We start from the raw sequence: 19796 nt of genomic DNA, 5'->3' as shown, positions 1-19796 counted from the left end.
AAATCACACGTTCTATTTTCTGTATGTTATTACAACTGTAACATATTTTTATGTCTTATAACAACTTTATCTTTTCCTTTTGTATTCTATGTCATCCTTTATAAGGCTTGTACCATTAGACAGGCGGAGTGGTAATTTCAAGACGACTTTTAACCATTTTACCCCTATTTATGCTGCTTGCTTATCATCACAATTGAGTTTATATCTCTAACATAAAGAATATATTAAAGGGTAAAGATTTTAACAAAAGATTTCATAGATTTTAACAAAAGATTTATAAGAATAAAAGACCATAGATATTTACAAAATCAAAAAAAAAAGTTCTTAAACTAAAAGATTTTAACAACATAGAAAATAGGATCCAGGATAAAAAGTTGAGCAGGGGCGGAACTATATAGTGACTTGGGATGTCTTAAGCCCAAAGTCCAGAAAAGCTTAGATTTCATAGTGGTTTTAATTTTGGTTTAAATAATTCATGCCTAAAAAATAGGCTCCCAGGTGCAAAAATAAGATAATCAAACCAATTAGTTATCAAGCCACCCCAACATTCATTTTCTAGCTCCGCCATTGAAGTTGAGGGAATATGACTTATAACTTTAAAAGATTTTCTTTTTTGAATGTTACATTAAATTTGTATAAGAGTTTGGGTCCATTTTCTCAACTTTGCTGATAGGAGGTATCATATTGTTTGGGGGTGTACTAAAAACCAAATAGTACAAAACATCCCTTGCCTTTGGGTTGGTACACCCCAGGCGATATGATACCCCGTTAGGAGCCATGCATTTTTCAAGAGTTGCGATAAATGCTTTTTTTTCTCACACTCACCTGTCACAACCACAAAGAGCAACTTCCGATTCACAGCTGTGGTGTCCGAATCTATGAACGTCTTTGTAGACCATCGTAAGACTCAGTCAAGTAAACCAGTTAACTTTGATTTTTGACTTTACTTGTGCAGCTGTGTGTGATGGAGAAAAGTCGAACAATAACTACTGCTTCGAATAGGCAGACCCCAGAGGAACTTCACTTCAGATAGAGCCACAAAGCCCACTTGGAAAGAAAGAAAATGACGAGCAAACACACAAGAGTCAAACAAAGTGTCTCTCAACTGAAGACCCAAGAAACAAAAGGTTTGGATGTTGATGAGATTTTATTCATAAAAAAATTTGAGGTCATCGTAAATTCAAGAGATTAAGAATGAGCTCCACTTGCATGTTGATCATCATATTTATAATTTTTTTTAGATAACTGAAAATTTTATTTAAGTAGAAGGAGGAGCATTAAACCTCTCCAGAAAAGTGTCAATACAAATAGCAGAGTAATAACTCTCTTCTAAAGACTGTTTTTCACATCTTATTCTTTTTGCAACTCTATCTGCCAAAAGATTATTGTCCCTTTTGACAGGAGTGACTGACCGAAGACTAAATGATGATAAGATAGATTTAATATTTCTAATAATTTTCCTATTTTCCCAGCTAACATAAACTTCTTCTGTTGTGATGGATTTCACAACCGTTTCTGCATCAGCTGCAATGTGAATCTTTGAGATTTTTTTGTCTCGAATCCAACTCAGAGCTTCCATTACAGCCATACACTCCCCTGTTTCTGGATCTTTTACTCTAGCTGCATAGGATCCTTTGACACCTGAGATTTCCCCTGCAAAATTACAGAGCACCATAACGGTGCCACAATCATTAGTACTGTAGTCAAAATATGCATCTACAAAGAGTGTAAGGGTAGTATCATCTCTAACACTAGTTGTTTGACTGACTGAGTGTGTTGGTATGCTCTCAACTAAGTTATTTGTAGTAGCGGAAGTAAAACTAAGGTGAGACATATGATAATTAATTCTAGATACAATATTTTCAGGGTTTAGGGATTTATCCTGGAAGATGCAGTCACATCTCTCTTTCCAAATTATCCAACACCCAATCATTAGAAGAGATCTCCATTGTTGAGTTTCTTCAGCATTTGAATTCCTGACATCCACAAACCATGAAGTAATCCATTGTATGACACTTTGGCAGTTGGTTATGACTTGATCAATATTTATATTAAGCAGTCTCCAGACAGTTTTAGAGTGATTGCAGACAAGGATGAGATGAAATAGTGACTCTTCTTCTGAATTACAGATACCGTAGTGATGATCATCCAGGTAATTAAACTGAGCTAATCTTGTCCTTGTTGGAACTGCATTCTTGAGGCATTTCCAAATGAAAAGCTTCACCATGTGAGGTAATTGTATCTTCCAAAGAACCTTCCAAACAGCTTTATGAATTGCACAGATAGCAGCTTGATCTAATACTCTTCTCTCCATGATTTTATTATAGGTGGATTTTACTAAGAATACGCCATCTTTAGCAGGTGACCATCTCAATATATCCTCTTCTGACAATGAAATCTGCATTCTAGATATTATTTCTACATTCTCAGGGGAGAATAAGATGTTGAGAAGTCTTGTATCCCAATCATTGGTATCTGATTTTATTAATTCACTGACAAACACAAACTGATAGTGAGAAGTATGCTTAGGTTCAAAAGTTTCACTTAAACCTATAATCCATTTATCAGACCATATTCTTGTTGATTTGCCATTATTTACCTCCATGAAGTAGTGCTGCTGAACTATAGAGAGACCAAATTCAATGCCCTTCCAAACCCAAGAAGAATTGCTTCTTTCACCATGTAAATGAAGAAACTCCTCATTTTTATGATATTTGGATTGAAGTAATTGACCCAGCAAATTATCAGAGTTGTGACAAATTCTCCATGCCAGTTTAGCCAGAAGTGCATGATTCATCATTTCTAAGTCTCTGAAAGCCAGACCCCCTAAATCTTTAGATAAACACATATTCTTCCAAGTAATGAGATTAAAACCTTTATTAGATTTGAAACCCCACCAGAATTTTCTTTGAATAAAGTCCAGTTTCTTGAGAATTTTCTTTGGCATTTTGAAAGTGCTCATTTGATACATAGGAATGTAGTTGAGAACTGCTTTAACCATAGTAGATCTACCAGCTTGACGTATTGTAGTGCCCTGCCAATTACCCAACCTTCTTTCAAATGCTTTGACTTTTGATCTGCCAATAATTAGAGGAGATCCCAAATATTTCTCATTGTTACTCATAGGTTGAACACCAAGTATGTTACTTAGAGATTCACATACCACAGGATCCATGTTGTTACTGAAGAGGATAGAAGATTTGTCAAAATTAATGACTTGACCAGATTATGAACTAAAGTCTTGTAAAACTTGCAAGAGATTATTCACACTGGTTAAATTTGCATGAGTAAAAATGAGGCAATCATCTGCAAATAACAGATGATTAATAGGTGGTGCACCTCTAGCTACTGAAATGCCTTGTATGCTTTTTGAATGATTAGCTTCAACCATAGTCCTTGAGAACCATTCCATGGCTAGAATAAAGAGATAGGGAGAAAGAGGATCTCTCTGTCTTATCCCTCTATTAGGATTGAAATCTGCACAGGGTGATCCATTAAGTAAGACAGATAACGTGGTGGTGTTAATACATTGCTGAATGAGACAACACCAATCTTCTGAGAAACCAAAGCTTTGTAGAATCTTCATAAGAAATATCCATTCTAGTCTGTCAAAATCCTTTGACATGTCTAGCTTGAGTGCTAACCAACCACTTTGTCCTTCCTTTCTTTTCATGGAGTGAATAATCTCATGAGACATGATAGTGTTATCATTTATTAATCTTCCAGAGATATAAGCTGCTTGGTATGGTGAAATTATTTTTTCCATGATTGGCTTCATTCTGCTAACCAGTATCTTGGAAATTATCTTGTAAGATGTATTACATAAACTGATAGGTCTAAACTCAGCTGGTGAACAAGGCTTACTCTTTTTAGGTATTAGAGAAATATAATTCTTATTCAATTTCTTGAGCATATGCTTGGAAGAGAAGAATTGTTTGACCATATCACACACATAATTACCAACAACAACCCATTGAGATTTATAAAATCCTGCTTTAAATCCTTCTGGTCCAGGTGCTGACCAATTTTCCATAGATTTAAGAACCTTGAATATTTCATCATCAGTTGGAGGAGCAAGAAGCCTTGAATTGTATTCATTACTAACCAAGGAAGGGATGTGATTATAGTGCCTTTCATCAATGGAAGGAGCAGAAGTAACACTGATATTCTTGAAATGATTAGTCAATAAGTTAGCTAAATCATCTCTGTTATGAACCCAGTTATTATTTGAATCTTTCAAAGAATATATATTATTCCTTGCTCTCTTCCTTTTATGAAGAGTGTGAAAGTACCTGGTATTATAGTCCAAATCTTTAAAGAAATTATCTTTGGACTTCTGTTTATAGAATTCATGTTGTATGCCATGCCATCTTTGCAATTCCTTTGTAACAACAATTGCTCTTTCAGTATTTGATGAGGAATGGGGAAGAGACTGTATGGTGGTGAGTTGTTGTTGTAGTTCATCTATATTTTGGTTTATGTTCCCAAAATGTTCTTTATTCCACCTAGACAAAGCAATTCTTGTAAACTGCAGTCTTTTTACTAGTTTATAACCTGGAGAACCAGAGACAAATTTTTCCCAAGCTTTTGCAATTTCCACAACACACCTTCTGTCTTGTAACCAAGATGTAAAGAATTTAAAAGGCTTTCAGAGATTGGGTTGAGTATGATCTGTCACAAGAAGTATGGGGCAGTGATCACTACCTGACTGATTAAGATGAAGAATTTTAGAATTTGGAAAATAAGTATTCCAATTTGCATTGCCCAAATCCATATCCAATCTTGATCTCTTTCTCCCAGTACCAACATTATTGTTAGACCAGGTATGTTCCCTTCCTATAAAACCAAGGTCCTCTAAACCAGCATGTTGAATTATTGAGTGCACCAAACCATCACTAGAAGTACAAGAAGAAAAAGCATTATCCATGAGGTGAAAGTTCAGATCACCCAGAAGAATCCAAGGCTGATTGATGTTGCTACCTATGTCTTTGATGAATTCACATTGATCTTTCTTATTAGAGTAATTACAGTACCCATACATACATGAGAGGATCCATTAAGGTTGACTAGGATCACTCTGAACTACAACATGGATCATGTTATTTTCACAGCTGACAATATCACAAGAAAATCCATTTTTCCATAGAAGAACTAGACCACCTGAAAGACCAATTGGTTGAAGATACCTAACATTAGGAAACATAAAGGGAGCTACCAGATTTTTCATTTTATCCTCATGGAGTTTAGTTTCACAAAGAAATATAATATTAGGATTTTGAGACCTGATTAAATATCTAAGATGGTCCCTTGTGGCTAAGGAATTAAAACCTTGAACATTCCAAGATAAGACTTTCATTATGTGCAGTGTGTAGAGAAGTAAATGGATGTGAACTAGAAGTCTACTCTTTTGTTTATACCTTAAAGAAATTATATATTGTCTTGGAACCCTATATAAAGACCAAAGGATATAGTGCATAAGTGGAAAATAAAAGATGTAAGTATCTAGACAGGTTTTAATAAAACAGCTAAACCTCAAAAGTTTTGGTTCCAAACTAAAAATTACATTGATGCAATAACTACTTAATCTTGAAGTAGTAAATAACAACCTGACATAAATATTAAAGAAGGAAAAAAACAAGACAAAAAATCGAATAAGAACAAATAAGAGAAGGAAAATTTCTTGTTTGGTCCTAAGCCCATAAGGTTATTTATAGTAGGGTCCAACCGGATTTTTCTTTTATCAGGAGGTCCAAAATTAATTGAAAACATTGAAATGACCATAATACCCTCTACTACCAAACGTGTGCGTGTCTACACCCTTATTATATTGAGTACATATCCGCTGCACTGCTTACAAATTTGAGTACACATAGCTTATATACTTATAAATTCGAGTACGTATCTTCTGCACTGTTAACTATCAAAATCAACGGCAAGAAGCTTCACTCTCTTAACTGGTTTTTCGTCCAAGTTTTACAAACCCAATCTTTGAATATTCGACCAATGTTTCCATGTTTATCTCAAGTTCTAAATCAAGCTTTTGCCTTTTCCAGACAGCCCTTGTGCACATCCTCGAGCCAAGACTAGCAGCTACACAATACTTGGGCAGAATTGTTGCCCTCTTCACTGATTACTCGCCTCAAACTCTTGTCGAAAGTCTGGTCGAACCCTTGTACAACCAATGTAACCATGGCTGATAACTGCAAAAGACTTACTTGGATTTGTGAATACTAGTTGCACAATCCCTTGTCTGCATTTTTAACATCTCCTACATCTGACATACTAAGCTGGTCGCAGCTGATCTTGAAACTGTGAAGAAATGCTCTTTCCGGCCTTTCTACAAACAACCTGTGTGCAGTTTGCTTATATACAGTTCTGAGCTTGATGTTGAATCCTAATCTCTTTCAATCTCCTTCCCTGCGACAATAATTAAACTACACAAGCATCCACATTTTTAATTCATTCAAAAATCAGAAACCTTCATCATCACTTATCATCATAACGGCAGCAACTTGTCATCTCTTCACTGCCTTCTCTTGACAGCAAAACGACTTCAAAATCAAACCAAACTCTCCAAAATTGAATACCCAATCTTTATTTCCTTCTCAGCTTCGAGATCCCAGTCCTGATCTCCCTTGATCTTCATTCCAATCAATGAAAGACAACAACTCTTTCCCAACTGGTTTCTCGGTATTAATCTCTCACTCTGTCGTGTTGTTCTGAGCTTCTGGATCACGCATTTCCTCCTCAAACACGACCACAAGAACCGTGACTAACTGCTGGTCGACTTTGTTGGACAACGGCGAACTCTTGGCAGCATCTCTTCGTATCTTGGTTGTAGACTGAGATGAAATGAGCGAAACTGGTCGAGTGTATTAGGACCTAGCTTTGTTGTTGCTGCGTATAAGACTGGCCCTTATCACAGCAGGTGGCTACCCCGATTAATAAGTGTGACTGCCTTGGCTTCAAATCCATTAGCACCTAGCGTAGCCAAAATGATGAATTATGCCTCTTCTCCTCTTCTTTCATGTAACATGACTCCAAAATGCCTGCAAAATAAAACAAACGTAATATACAAAAATACAAGAGAAATAACTAAGAAAAGCATAAAAAATTGACATTCAAAAGATGTATTTAAGGAACTTATCACCCATTACCAATGAAAACTCTTAAGACGTGTAGGCGTTTAGCAAACCATACCAACTAACGAAGAGTAATAATCCTGCAAAATGTTTTCCAGTCTATAAATGATGTACTCAATTTCTTGACAGTACATCTGCACTCAATTTATTCGGTCCTTTCTTTTTCGAAGGCAACAAATAAGTATTTCTTGACAGTACTTATACACCCAATTTATTGACAGTATACCTACACTCAGTTCATGTTTTACATCTACAAAAATCATCCTTGAATAAACTCAATTCATACTGTATAATCCAAAAAAAATCGTTCTCGAATCGACACATAAACTGCTTAATAAGCCAATTCCATTACCAACCCGAAAAGATCATATAACCAATGGATAATGCTAAGAAACAAAATTCTTCCTTTCACACCATGACAGTGATTGCGTTACAAAACACAGCTAATTCTATCTAAACCTATGTGTAATGCTAAGAAAGGCAAGTCTTCGTTTCACAACTATCAGTACATATTGGATGCACTCATATTTTCAGTGGATTTTAAACATAATAACACGGATTTAATGTTAAGAAAAATATGTACAGGATCCTATCAATGTCTCCGTAATGAACAATACTTCACTTAGTCCAACTTGGGTAATTATAGAGTGAATATACTTAAAAATTGAAACTAAAATCGTTATGGGTTGTCCAGCGGATAGACGACGGTGATGGTATACTAAGATAAAAAGGTATAGCAAGGAGATAAACTGTTTATTAGTTTTTTTTTGGTATTCCTCTATGCGAAAAAAGAAACTTAAGCAAGAGTCTTACGTAGTTGTGTTGATATGGTGTACCAATCTCTGCTTGTAAGAATGACTTTATGCAACCATATCAACTAACACGTCTTTTTGAGCCCTTTGCTAAGTGACCAACTGAGATGATCAAAAAATGTATAAAAACTCCAAGCGGATTACTTGGTTATGCTTAGTGCAGAATAATAGTTATGGAGCAAAAAACCAGCATCTACTGTAATGTTCTATGAAGTGTAGACTGTGATTTTTACAGAGTGCAACATTTATACACTGATTTCTCGTCAGTGTAGCGTATATAAACTGAATTTTCAGCAGTGCAACATATACGCACTGCCAAATTATACCAAATGAAGCTGCAAAAACCTTATACAATACTTATCTGGGAATAATACAGTACATTCATTATGGACTCCATCAAACTCACTAAAAATGCATGAGAATGCAATACATGCATTACACACTCTCATCAAAACACACTAAAAATGCATGAGAATGCAGTACATACATTATGCACACCCATTAAAACACACTTCATACTAAACAAGATTATGTAAACAAGAATATCAAAACACTTACATGTTTGCATTATATCGTCCCAAGAACTTCACCGGAGTTTGATCCTTCAGAGAAAGGACGCAACCATCAGGAAATTCAGGAAATCCCGTTATACGCCACGGCCACCACGATCCATTCCTACGCCTAACCCGAACTAAACTACCAACAGACAAACAGTGGCAAAACTTTGAATAAAACAAAATCAAATGAACTAAAAAATCAACTGCATGTAAAGAAAAAGTGACGAATCCATGAATATAGACGAATTAAAGCACATATTCAGTACTACACATACGTACTAATGGATCAACCCAAAAAAAACAGTTTGTATCAGTATTCCATATATGTACTGCTGATTCATGAACTAAAAAACAATTGTATGTAAAGAATCTATCAAAATAACATAATCGAGAGAGTCTTATTTCAGTATCGAAGATATGTACTTATGAATCAAACAACAACAAGTGATAAAACTAAGAACAAAACAGAATCAAAAGCAGTTTGTATCAGTATTCAACATATGTACTGTTGGATAATACCCCTGAAACAACAAACAAGCACGATTTTGATAAAATGAAGAAGCGAAAACAACAAGATAATCAAATCGAAAGTTCAAATATGTTAAAAATATCATAATCTAGCCAAAAAATTGAATAATTACGATCAAGATTCATAAAAAACAAACCAAAACAAAAATAAATGCAAAAAACAAACAAAAAACGAAACAAGAAAGTGAAAACATAATCAAAACGATCCGATCTTCACAGATTCAGTTGAAAAAAAAAACAGCAGAAAGAGATATTAGATAACATACCTGTAAATCTTCAAAGAAATCTTCATAAAAACTCTAGCTCGTAACCCAAAAGCAGGAGCAAAATTTGAGAAGATGAAGAAAGAGAGGAGGAGAGCGGAACTCAGATCCGTAAAAAATGGTGATTTTTTTAAGAGATATATATGTATTACAGGGAATGGGTAGTTTGGGTATTTTTAAAAGTGGATTATGACATCCCGCACGTGTACCGGACCAGGGGATAAAAAATTTGGTCCAATTTCCTCTTTTTCTTTTTATTATGGACCTCTGGTTACTGGGCTTTAGTGGGTGGACCTGCTACTAACTAAGACTACCATAATAGTACCTATTGGTAATTCCTGCATAAGAGAATAGAGAAAAGTGATGAGGTGTATACCTGAACCTCCTTTTCTGTGAGTACAGTTTGATTATCTCCAGTTATGACCCTGTGAGTAGCCTGGATGGAAATGCTGGTATCTTGCGCATTGTTGTCAGAGGAGCTTTCAACATCATTAAGATTCTCAGTCGTGAACCTTTTTCCTAGTCTATTGTCTTCTTCGTGATCTTGATCACTCTTCTTGAGGAGAAATTCCATATTAATCGCAATGCCATCTTTAAGTGGGACAAAAGCAGTGGATTTCACAAACTTCTTAGGATTTTTTTGGCAAATAAGAGCCAAGTTCTTAGGATTAACTGTGATGCACTTCTTGACAGAGTTAGCTTTTCCAAAAAAGTATGGCTTTTCATGAGCTGTCTGTAAGTAAGTTGTTGCAGCTTTGCATGCTACTTTGCAATGTTTATTTACATAACAATCCGTGCAAATTCCTTTTGGTTGCCTCTCATAGAAAAACTGTTGCCATTTAGTGATTCCAGCATTGGTGATGCACTTGACTCCTCCTCTTAGTGGCATAGTAAGATCAACATTCACACATACTTTGAATGGTGTGCTTCCAATTGGCATTGCATCTGCAGGCTCAATCTTAGTCACCTCTCCCATAATTTCTCCTATCTTAGTGACAGAATCTACACATGTGTTCAGGGAGAAAATATTTCAGTTGAATCCAAAACATCTGAAATCCCCAGTGCTTCTCCGTGTAAACCAGTTCAGGGATATAATCATGAATGACTAGGAGATGCCTGTTGATGCTCCATGGTCTTTCAGTTATTACCTTATTTAGGAAATCCCAGTTTTTGAACTTGAAAATCATGGTATTGGGTTCCACCTCCACAATATTCACATCTTCTGCAGTCATGAATGGCCAAGTAAACGGTAGCCACTTCTCAACAGTAGCATAATTCATTCTTCCCTCTATAATGACTTCCCCGATTGCGCTGGCCTCCCAGTTTGAGTTCTATTCTTCTGATGTGTTCTTGTTTTGAACACAAACAATCAGTTTACTAGTGTCTCCGAGCTCCAAAGTGGCTTGTTTGAACTTGTTAACCAGATCACCAACATTGCTTGAAGATTCGTCAGCCATCTTGTGAAAGGTTATTGATAGTGAGATAGGATCGTTAACTGTTGTTTTCTTATAGATTAGAATGGAGGTATTAGGGTTTTGAGAATAAAAAGGATATGAATGAAAGTTTATTTTTTGGTCTGAATTACGGTAGCAAATATTTTGGGATAATTTTGGTAACTGGAAATTCTACAGCTGGCTAACAACTTTGCCAGAAAAACTAAAAGGCAGACTTTCCAAATAAAACTGAAATTCTTCAGTTTGAATTTTTTTGAATTGCCGTGAAAGCGGGATAAACTGCATCTTTGACTCCTTGGATGGAATCGCTGAGTTAACTCACCTCTGACAAATACATTGACATCGTTGATACCTTTGATGCCATTGATACCAGCACAATCCAGACCTGTTAGCAAAAGCTTAAAGACATACTCAGCAAAAGCAACAATCATAACAAAAACACTGGCAAAAGCCATATGAGAATAAACAAACTGTGAACACATTATGGAGGAACCAGGAGAGTTAGAAACCCATAAAGAAAATTGTGAGAAATGAGAGAGAGAAAGAAGAAAATAAAAGAGAACTTGAGGAACTAAAAGAAAATCAGACACTATTTATGCATAACTAAAAGAGAGTAGGTGATTAGATTATCATAAACTGATGTAAAACAGATGCTAGACGATGCTTAAATCAAATTATGAGAGGAGAAAACTTACTTGGTTAGCATAGAACAATCGCCCGATTCACAGAGCGAAAACAAAAAGCATACTGACCCAACAGAGTTTTTGATCATATAAAGCCGATATTAGTCACCTCAATTACCTTCTCAGTAGTAGTACATTTGCAAAGCCGATATTTATTCAAGAATTCTGTTCAGGAGGTAATTATACCACTAACAGTACTTATCAGAATAACCTCAACTACCTTCTCTCTTCATCGCTCACTTTATTTAACAACGAAGGCACCAACAACAGATATCGAAGTTCCCGTATCGGGTCCGATCCCGACGTTGTTTACGGGAGTTACCAGTGCAGAGGTGATCTTAAACCGGAAGAATGCCAAATTTATTTTGACGTAGCAAGTGTAGACATTAAACAGAAAATAAGATGTCTGAATTCTAAACAAGCAATATTATGGTACGATGCATGTGTTCTAAGGTAATCTAACGAATCATTCTTCTCAATTAAGCTGCAGAAACCAATGTTTTATATCGTAAACCAAACTAGCATTACTGGAAATAATCAAGATGAGTTTAGCTGGATTAATGGAGAAATTAGTCATAGAAAGTGTAGTTTCTGGTCTATCTATTAAATTGTTTGTTGTAGGAGAAGCAAACTTGTCGGCGTCTAGGCAGATATATGGATTAGCGCAGTGTTCAGATATGTCATCATCGGATTGCAGTAAGTGCCTCAGCCAGGTTGCCAGGAACTTATCCGTATGTTGTAGTGGAAAAGTTGGTGCGACTGTTCTCAATCCAAGTTGCAATTTCAGATATGAAATGTATCCTTTCTATGAACCCAAGGTTATCATTGTTAATGCGAAGCCTCCTCAATCGTCTTCTTTACCTCCTCCTCCTCCAACTAAAGGTACGTATACAATGCGCGCATCTACGTTCACGATTGATTTTAGTTAATTTCATGAACTTTATTTGACATTAAACTGCCTCGTTGTCCTATTTTAGCCAAGAAAAATGACTTGCCTGTGAAAATTGTTATCGTTGGAGTTGTTCTTTCAGTTATTGCCGCAGTATTGTGCCCAATATCAGTTTGGTGTTGCTTATGCTCACGAAAAGCATCGAGGAAACCCGGGCAATCACCTCCGCAAAGTGTAATAAGGGAAACGGAAACGAAGCAAGTTGAGAGCGGCTTTCTAAAATTTCAGGCCAAGGCGAAAGAAGAATTTAAGAACGAACTTTTGGCTTCTAAAAGATGTTCATTTGTTTGAATTTGAATATCAATTAAAGATGTAATAAAACTTTATTCAAAATACGTCTTTATTGGGCGTCTAGTGCTTGTTTTCGACGCTCAATATAAAATCTGCAGTCCTAGGATTTTGAGAAAGTTTTTCCAATATTACTGCTAATTGGGTGTCAGATTGGTACAAAATTATAAAACCTGCTTTTTAATTTGTTTTATATGAATTTTGATATACTTTCTCAATAAACTAAACTGGTACCCCCATTAGTAACCATGAGAATTTTATGTAATAACAAACTCTTATTTGTCGAGAATCCTATGTTTTTGATTTTCTTTTTCTTGAAATGAATACTATTTCAAAGTAAGAATTATATGTGGATGTATCATATTCCAGGAGTCTTCTAATACAAAAAAACTAGAACCAGGAGTCTTCTAATATAAAAAAAACTAGAACCTAACATATTCCCAAAAATTTAATATCAATTATGTCTTATTTGGTTGGCGTGTGCGATTTGGATATGAGTCAACTTCTGACTCGTCGAGAGTTAGATGTCACGCTTTTAGTTTTAGCCAACTCTTACCCAATACCTCATGTTTGAATTTGGTAACAAAATATTCCCGATTTATTGGATCAAGCCATTGGTTCACGTGCTTTTAAATCAGATTTGAGTAAAAAAACAAACATACTGAGTCATATTTGGATATTTGGGTCGGATCCTTACGAGTCAGCCGTAACAAACAAGCCATAAGTTTTGTGAATATGATCCAAGGCACAGTTTTGTCCATAGCATATTTGTTGCCGTTGCCAAAAGTTAGAATCCCACTACCGATAATATCGGATTACAGGATAGCGTAGTTTTCGAATTTAAACGGTTAATTATTTAGAAAAATTCAAAATTAGAATGACTCTGGCGTTATAACTTACAAGGTCTGGGCGTATCAAAAACTCTTTTTTGCCCTTTCCTCTATAAAACTTAAAATTCTACTCCTCCTTTGATATTTGCATCTTCCACTGTATTTCTCATTCTCACCACCATTATCACTCACACACTCTCTCTCTGTAAACTCAAATAATCTCCGATCTTGCCTTTCTCCAGTTTGGATCCGAAAACTAAGGTATGAAAAAAATGAAACCCCAGATTTAATTGTCTCTTTCTTCATCTTCTTCTTGTTGTTTTACTGCAAATCCATAAGTAAATAATGGCGGATCTAGATTGTATGTAGTCAGGCATTCACCATCTCATGTTATATTCTCAGTTTCAGTAGTTTCATGAAACGTGTATAAACAAGATCTGACTCGGCGTTTGTTTGGTACTTGAGAGTGAATTTTTTTACTTTTTAGGGCGATCCCCAAAATTAAACCCTAGTTTTTGTAGATATCTTTTGTGATTTGGTTATATGTAACTTTAAAATGTGAATCTTATACAGAAAGACAGACAAATGGGCCGTGGAGTCAGTTATGGAGGAGGTCAGAGTTCTTTAGGGTATCTCTTTGCTGGTCCTGAGGAACCAAAAACAGCTGCACCTGCTGCAACTGCTGCTGCTGCAACTCCCACTGCTGATGCTGCTGCTGCTCAGACCCCCCCAGTTCAGGTGGAACAAAATGTTGTACCTGCAGCTAACAAGTCTTCCCCTTCGCCCCCAGCAGATAAAACTAAGCTGGGTCCAGCTGGAGTAGTGCAAGGTTCTCTAGCCAATAACTACTATCGCGCTGATGGCCAGAACACTGGCAATTTCATCACTGTAAGTCTTTAAACTAAGATCTGCGAAATTGCATCATCTGGTCCCATTCGTAGTTGATGACTGATTTATCTGCGAAACAACACATCTGTACACTTACCTTATTATACAGCCTTGGACAAGTCATTCTAGCTTCATTGTGAATTCATGCTCTGTCTAGCTTCGATGTATTTTTATCTTGTATGATTGGTTATGTTGCATCTGCATATTTGCAATTCTGTGTCTGTTGTGAATGGATTGCTTAGATTTTTGTGGTTACAATATATGCTCATATGTGCGTTTCTGGAAACAGGATCGACCTTCGACTAAGGTTCACGCAGCTCCTGGCGGTGGGTCTTCCCTGGGTTACCTCTTTGGCGGAGGTGGTGGTAGCAACTGAGGTTATTTTTTCTCCAGAGTAGTAAAGCTATGGGTTATTTAGACCTGTAGTAGTAGTTATGAGAAACTGTATCTTAAGATGATAAACAATCTCCTATGTAATATATATGTCTTCCTAAATGTATTCAGTCGGTAAGCTCAGCTGAGGATTACCGAGATCAGGTGCAAAAAATGTCTCAACTATAAGCTCAGTGACATTGTGAAAACCTTCATATTTGTAATGAAGGGTTCCATCTGCTACTTGAGTCGATTTCCTTAAATCCAGTTGGTGTTTAATGAAGCGCTGATTTAAAAATTTCTATGTTACTTCTTGCTATATACGTTCAGTTGAATTGATGCTTCATAAACTACTAATAGTATCCTTCCTGCATGTCAATTGAGTTTCTCGATCATGTGATACTGTATTGGTTTGACAGGAATTGAATTTGTGAGACACTAAGATGACATGAATCTCCAGGCCGTGGTATTGGCCTGTGGATGGTAAAATATCCTTGCTCTGGTGACCTCTATTCCACAGGGAGGAACTATTTGTAAAATAGATAACTATGATCAGTTTATCGAGTTTCTCGATCGTGCATTACAGTATTGGTTTGACACTGGTAATGAATTTGTGAGACTAAGATCAAATGAATGTGGAAGGTAAAATATCCTTCTGTTTCCACCAAGAGGTACTACTCGGAAAACAGAATTTTGACCAGTTTATTAAGTTTCTCAACCACGCGTTACTGTTGAGTGTTGACAGGGAACTAATTTGTGAGACTAAGATGAAATGATTCTCGTGGTATTAGCCTGTGGATGGTAAAATATCTTTTTCTCTGGGAACCTCTATTCCACATGGAAGAACTATTCGATAATTTTGACCAGCTTATTAATGCTTCGCAAAACTAGTATCCTTCCCGCGTGTCTATTGAGTTTCTCGATCATGAGTTTCTGTATTGGTTTGACAGGGAATGAATTTGTGACACAACCATTGAGAGTGAACAATTAATGTGAAATTTTAAATAAAGAGAAAAGATGAGAAGTGAACGATATAGTAGACAAATTATCCTACAAGGTGTCAAACCTGATAACTTATACCACATCTCAATTTACACACCATTTAGCTAAAAATGCACGAGACAGATACCACCAACTATCAATTTTTACATTTCACACAAACATAATTCTAATTCCTGTATTCAAGATGCAAGGGACCTACTTTTCCTAGTTTTTGAATTCCGCTGCGGGTTTTAGCAGGAAGGAAAAAAAGAAAAGAAACAAATTGTTGGACTCTTGCAGATTGTGCTGGTCCCATAGCCGGTAGGTGAAATTCTTTATTATTAGATTTGTGCCCGTGCTACACACAGCAGGGACGGACCCAGAAAAGATAAATTTTCTTTTAAGACCCGGGCTAGAAGCCTTGGTCGAGCAAAAAAAAAATTGGCTTGTGGACTGGAAAGCCTACCCGGGCTAAGTCCCCCTTTAGCCCAGCTGTAGGTCCGTCATTGACACACATGGCATTTTCCCCTTTTAACTTGGTGAGCGCAGGGCTTCGTCCCGCCCCGTGGTGATGTATTTTTGATTTGGTGTGCGCGGGGCTTGGTGTAGCGCCCCCAAAGCTAGCAGCTGACTAATCCAAGAGATTAACTAAATAAAGAGGCACTAAAATCTAAATCATTTACTTAAACATTCAATTAGGGAATCTGCTACAAAACTTAACCCGAAAAATAATCCCGCTCTGAAATGTATATATACAAGAACTTCTCTGAAATGATACATATATAATAGTCATTTGGTTTACAAATAAAATATACAACGTAATAAACATAACAGAAGTTAACCAAAAACAGACTCAACAGTTCGAAGCTTTCGCTGCGCAACTCTGATCTGTCTCTGAAACTGAAAGTGAGAATGGGTGAGCACATCATCCCTAAAAGGGGTGCCCCGCAGGAATAACATTTAACTTTAAAGAAATCATGAGCAAGATTTGGAAAACAATTATGTTTTCCCAAACATCAAAGTGACTAAGTCACTGGAAATGCACAAACATGTATATGGGCAAACTCCTTGTTCAAACAATTTATATTAGTGATGCCGGGTTTTTCCACACCTACATAGCTATATTGATGCCAGGTTGTTCCACACCTAATAAGCATAAAAGCTGAAAGTAAATAGATATAAATACGAAGGAGCGTATCCCATATACCACAGGTGGAAATTATTATTTCCCATAAAAATTCATAATGACATACATTACAAGTCCTTTCTAATTCATGGAAAGATTCAAAGAATCAACAGAACAATCATAATTCAAACTAAACAATGCATGAAATGCACAACAGACAATGTATGGGTTTCTTAAACATAAACTTTTGTAAAATAAACAACAGTAGTTTCAAAAGAGTTAAAAGTATTCCCACCTCTTTTGATGACAAGCCACGCCTACCTCGAGATCCACGATCCACTGGTACATCCTTTGAATTGATCGTTGTTAATAAAGACTAATTGTTAATCACATAAGCACTCTAAGAAATTAGCCAAAAGGCTCACATAAGGCTTAAAACATAATCTCATACGATTCTTTAGTCTAAGTGAAATAACTAATGCTTCTAGTTTTAATCAATGGATCTATAACCTATTATTATGTAATTTGGGAAGAAAACATTATCTACTTATCCAAATGGGGTCAAATTGGGTGTCATCGGAAATCCCTCGAAATACCCTACAACTTTGCAGAAGGAATCAGAAGCTAATTCGGACCATAAGTGGTCCAAAACTACATGATAAGTTTTCTACCTCTAAGCCCAATCCCACTCGTCTAACCCATTGGGTTAACCCACATCTCGATCCATGAACCGAACAGGTCTGACTCGCTACCTCGGTCCAACTAGTGTTGACTCAGTCGAGTTGACTCGGTCATTTCCACAAACACATGACAGATAACTATAACTTGTACACATCACAAATGGTCAAGTTTCGGGGTGTCTATATTTCTCATTTTTGATCCAAATTTAACAAATGATATCTCTTTATAAAGGTGGAAGTCTCCTCTACATATTTCTGGTTTTGACCGGGAACTAATTCCGATTCTAACATACCTAGAAAGGCTCCTACTTATGGTCACTCGTGACTGAAAGCACAGGAATACAGCTACGACGACTAGTTTTCTATCAATGATAACTCACTCAATACTAATAGGATCGGGACAACCATTATATGTACACAATCACCAGCAGAAGTAATATATTTCACGTTTATAGAGCTAAGTCCAATTAAGTCTTTGTGGTACCTAAAAATACACCTAGATGTTGAGCAGGAGACATAATACATAAAATTAAGATTTTTCATTAATTAAGAACTTAATGTTAGACTTTTTTATGGTTTATCAACTAATCATGTTTAGTTTGATAAAACCGGATTTGTCTAATCTTAGTCAAATTTAATGTTTACATCATGTACTAAAGGCAAGACTTTTACTGTTTTGTGGGGATTGTACATAAGTCTATAGTACATCAAGTTAGTCCATTAAGTGGCATGCAAGTTTTTTATTTGAAGTTAAGGGATGTGTCTCCACCTCATGATGGCTGAGTATGTGACACATGTCTATGCAGTTGGAGGTGGACTCCCTTCTAGCCTTATTTAAAGTAATTTCTGCCATTAGAAGTTTAAGGACATAGAAGTTGATGAAAAACCTTCCTCTTAAGGATTTTATCTAAGGTACCAACTGTTGTTGATTGTTTATACTTATCAGAGAAAAGTCAGGTATATCTTTACCCTATAATCTCCTATGTTATGCACTTGAAAAATATCTCATACCAAGCATACAACTAGTTTTAGCTTCAAATAGTTATATCTGAACATGATAAAGTTAAGCATAAAACATGTTCTTTCTATTCAATTATCATGTAGTTATTTCTAGATGTAGCACATTTAATCCCAAGCATAAAGTTTTCTATATATATCAGCATATGTTGTGACTTGTATGATTGTCCAAAGCATTCTTAGTAATATGGTATATGCAAGCATGTTTAGAGGCTGATATTTCAACATTGGTATCAGAGCCATAGGTTTAAGACGTGTTCTACATCTGATTTTCATATACTTGTTGTGTTTTACATGAAATTTTCAGTATCTCACATGTTCAATCATGGTGTGTTGATGTCGAATCTGTTAGTACCATGAATAGGTTTTTTATTGCTCATGTGTTGGCCTGAAATGAAGTTGTAAAGTGTTACACGCAGCAGCAGTCTTTATGCATCTTTGTTACTTGATAAGTGTTGCCAAAGTGATTACTTTGATAGGATACAAAGTGTATGTTTCTATGAAGAGGACTGCATGTAGTTGCATTTTGGATCTCATTCTGTATGCCCAAACCCAAAGGTTAATCATGCAGATGTTATCTTTAATGGACAAGAGGATTTGTTCATATCTAGTAAGTGATATTTCTAATGAACCCAAAGGTTTAACAGATCCTTTACTTACTTGGTATGAGTACATCAGTCTTGAACTTCATTTTAGGGGACTTAGATATGTAATAACTTTACCCAAAGGTGAAGTGACGACAATATCGAGTCTTTATAAAGTTTATGCTTGCCTTAGTGCTTAAAGTTAAATAAAGAATTTTGTTTTGTATTTAGTTATGAATTCTTCGCAAGTTCAGACTGCTATGGCTGGTATCGAGCCTTTAAGTGGTTCAAATTACTTAAAGTGGAAGTCGCAAGTCGATATAGTTCTAGGGTGTTGGAATTTCGATATAGCTTTACGGGAACCAGAACCGGCAGAAATTACAGATGAGTCTACAAATGCTCAAAAGAAGGCATATCTCAAGTGGGAAAAAGCAAACAGAATGGCTATTCTAATCATTCGAGGGGCTATACCTGATGCTATCTGAGGAGGAATCCCTGTTAAACACACGGCTACAGAACTGATTGAGGTGATTGAGAAGAATTTTATGGGGTCTACAAAGTCTTTGGCCAATACTCACTTAAGTCAGTTATCTTCAATGAAGTACGATGGGAAAAGTAGTATCAGAGAGCATATACTTCAAA

General features: G+C 36.1%; 1 protein-coding gene across 1 annotated transcript; it reads left to right on the top strand.

Annotated features, from left to right (window-relative positions):
* The first annotated feature begins 13607 nt into the window (after positions 1-13607).
* Positions 13608-15085, top strand: LOC113280892 (protein SPIRAL1-like 1). The gene is made up of 3 exons (XM_026529489.1): positions 13608-13767; positions 14080-14394; positions 14684-15085. The coding sequence occupies exons 2-3, from the start codon at positions 14092-14094 to the stop codon at positions 14768-14770; spliced, it is 390 nt and encodes a 129-aa protein (XP_026385274.1). The 5' UTR covers positions 13608-13767; positions 14080-14091; the 3' UTR covers positions 14771-15085.
* The last annotated feature ends 4711 nt before the right edge of the window (positions 15086-19796 follow it).

Source organism: Papaver somniferum, chromosome 5, assembly GCF_003573695.1.
Source record: "Papaver somniferum cultivar HN1 chromosome 5, ASM357369v1, whole genome shotgun sequence".
Taxonomy (NCBI): Eukaryota; Viridiplantae; Streptophyta; class Magnoliopsida; order Ranunculales; family Papaveraceae; genus Papaver; species Papaver somniferum.
Note: the sequence above shows the minus strand (reverse complement) of the source record. Positions and strands in the feature narration are given on the sequence as shown.

Bases quoted from the DNA above. Each gene is read 5' to 3' on its own strand.
- LOC113280892 (XM_026529489.1), top strand. From the start codon at position 14,092: ATGGGCCGTGGAGTCAGTTATGGAGGAGGTCAGAGTTCTTTAGGGTAT. The intron at 14,395-14,683 runs GTAAGTCTTTAA...TTCTGGAAACAG, and splicing joins ACACTGGCAATTTCATCACT to GATCGACCTTCGACTAAGGT.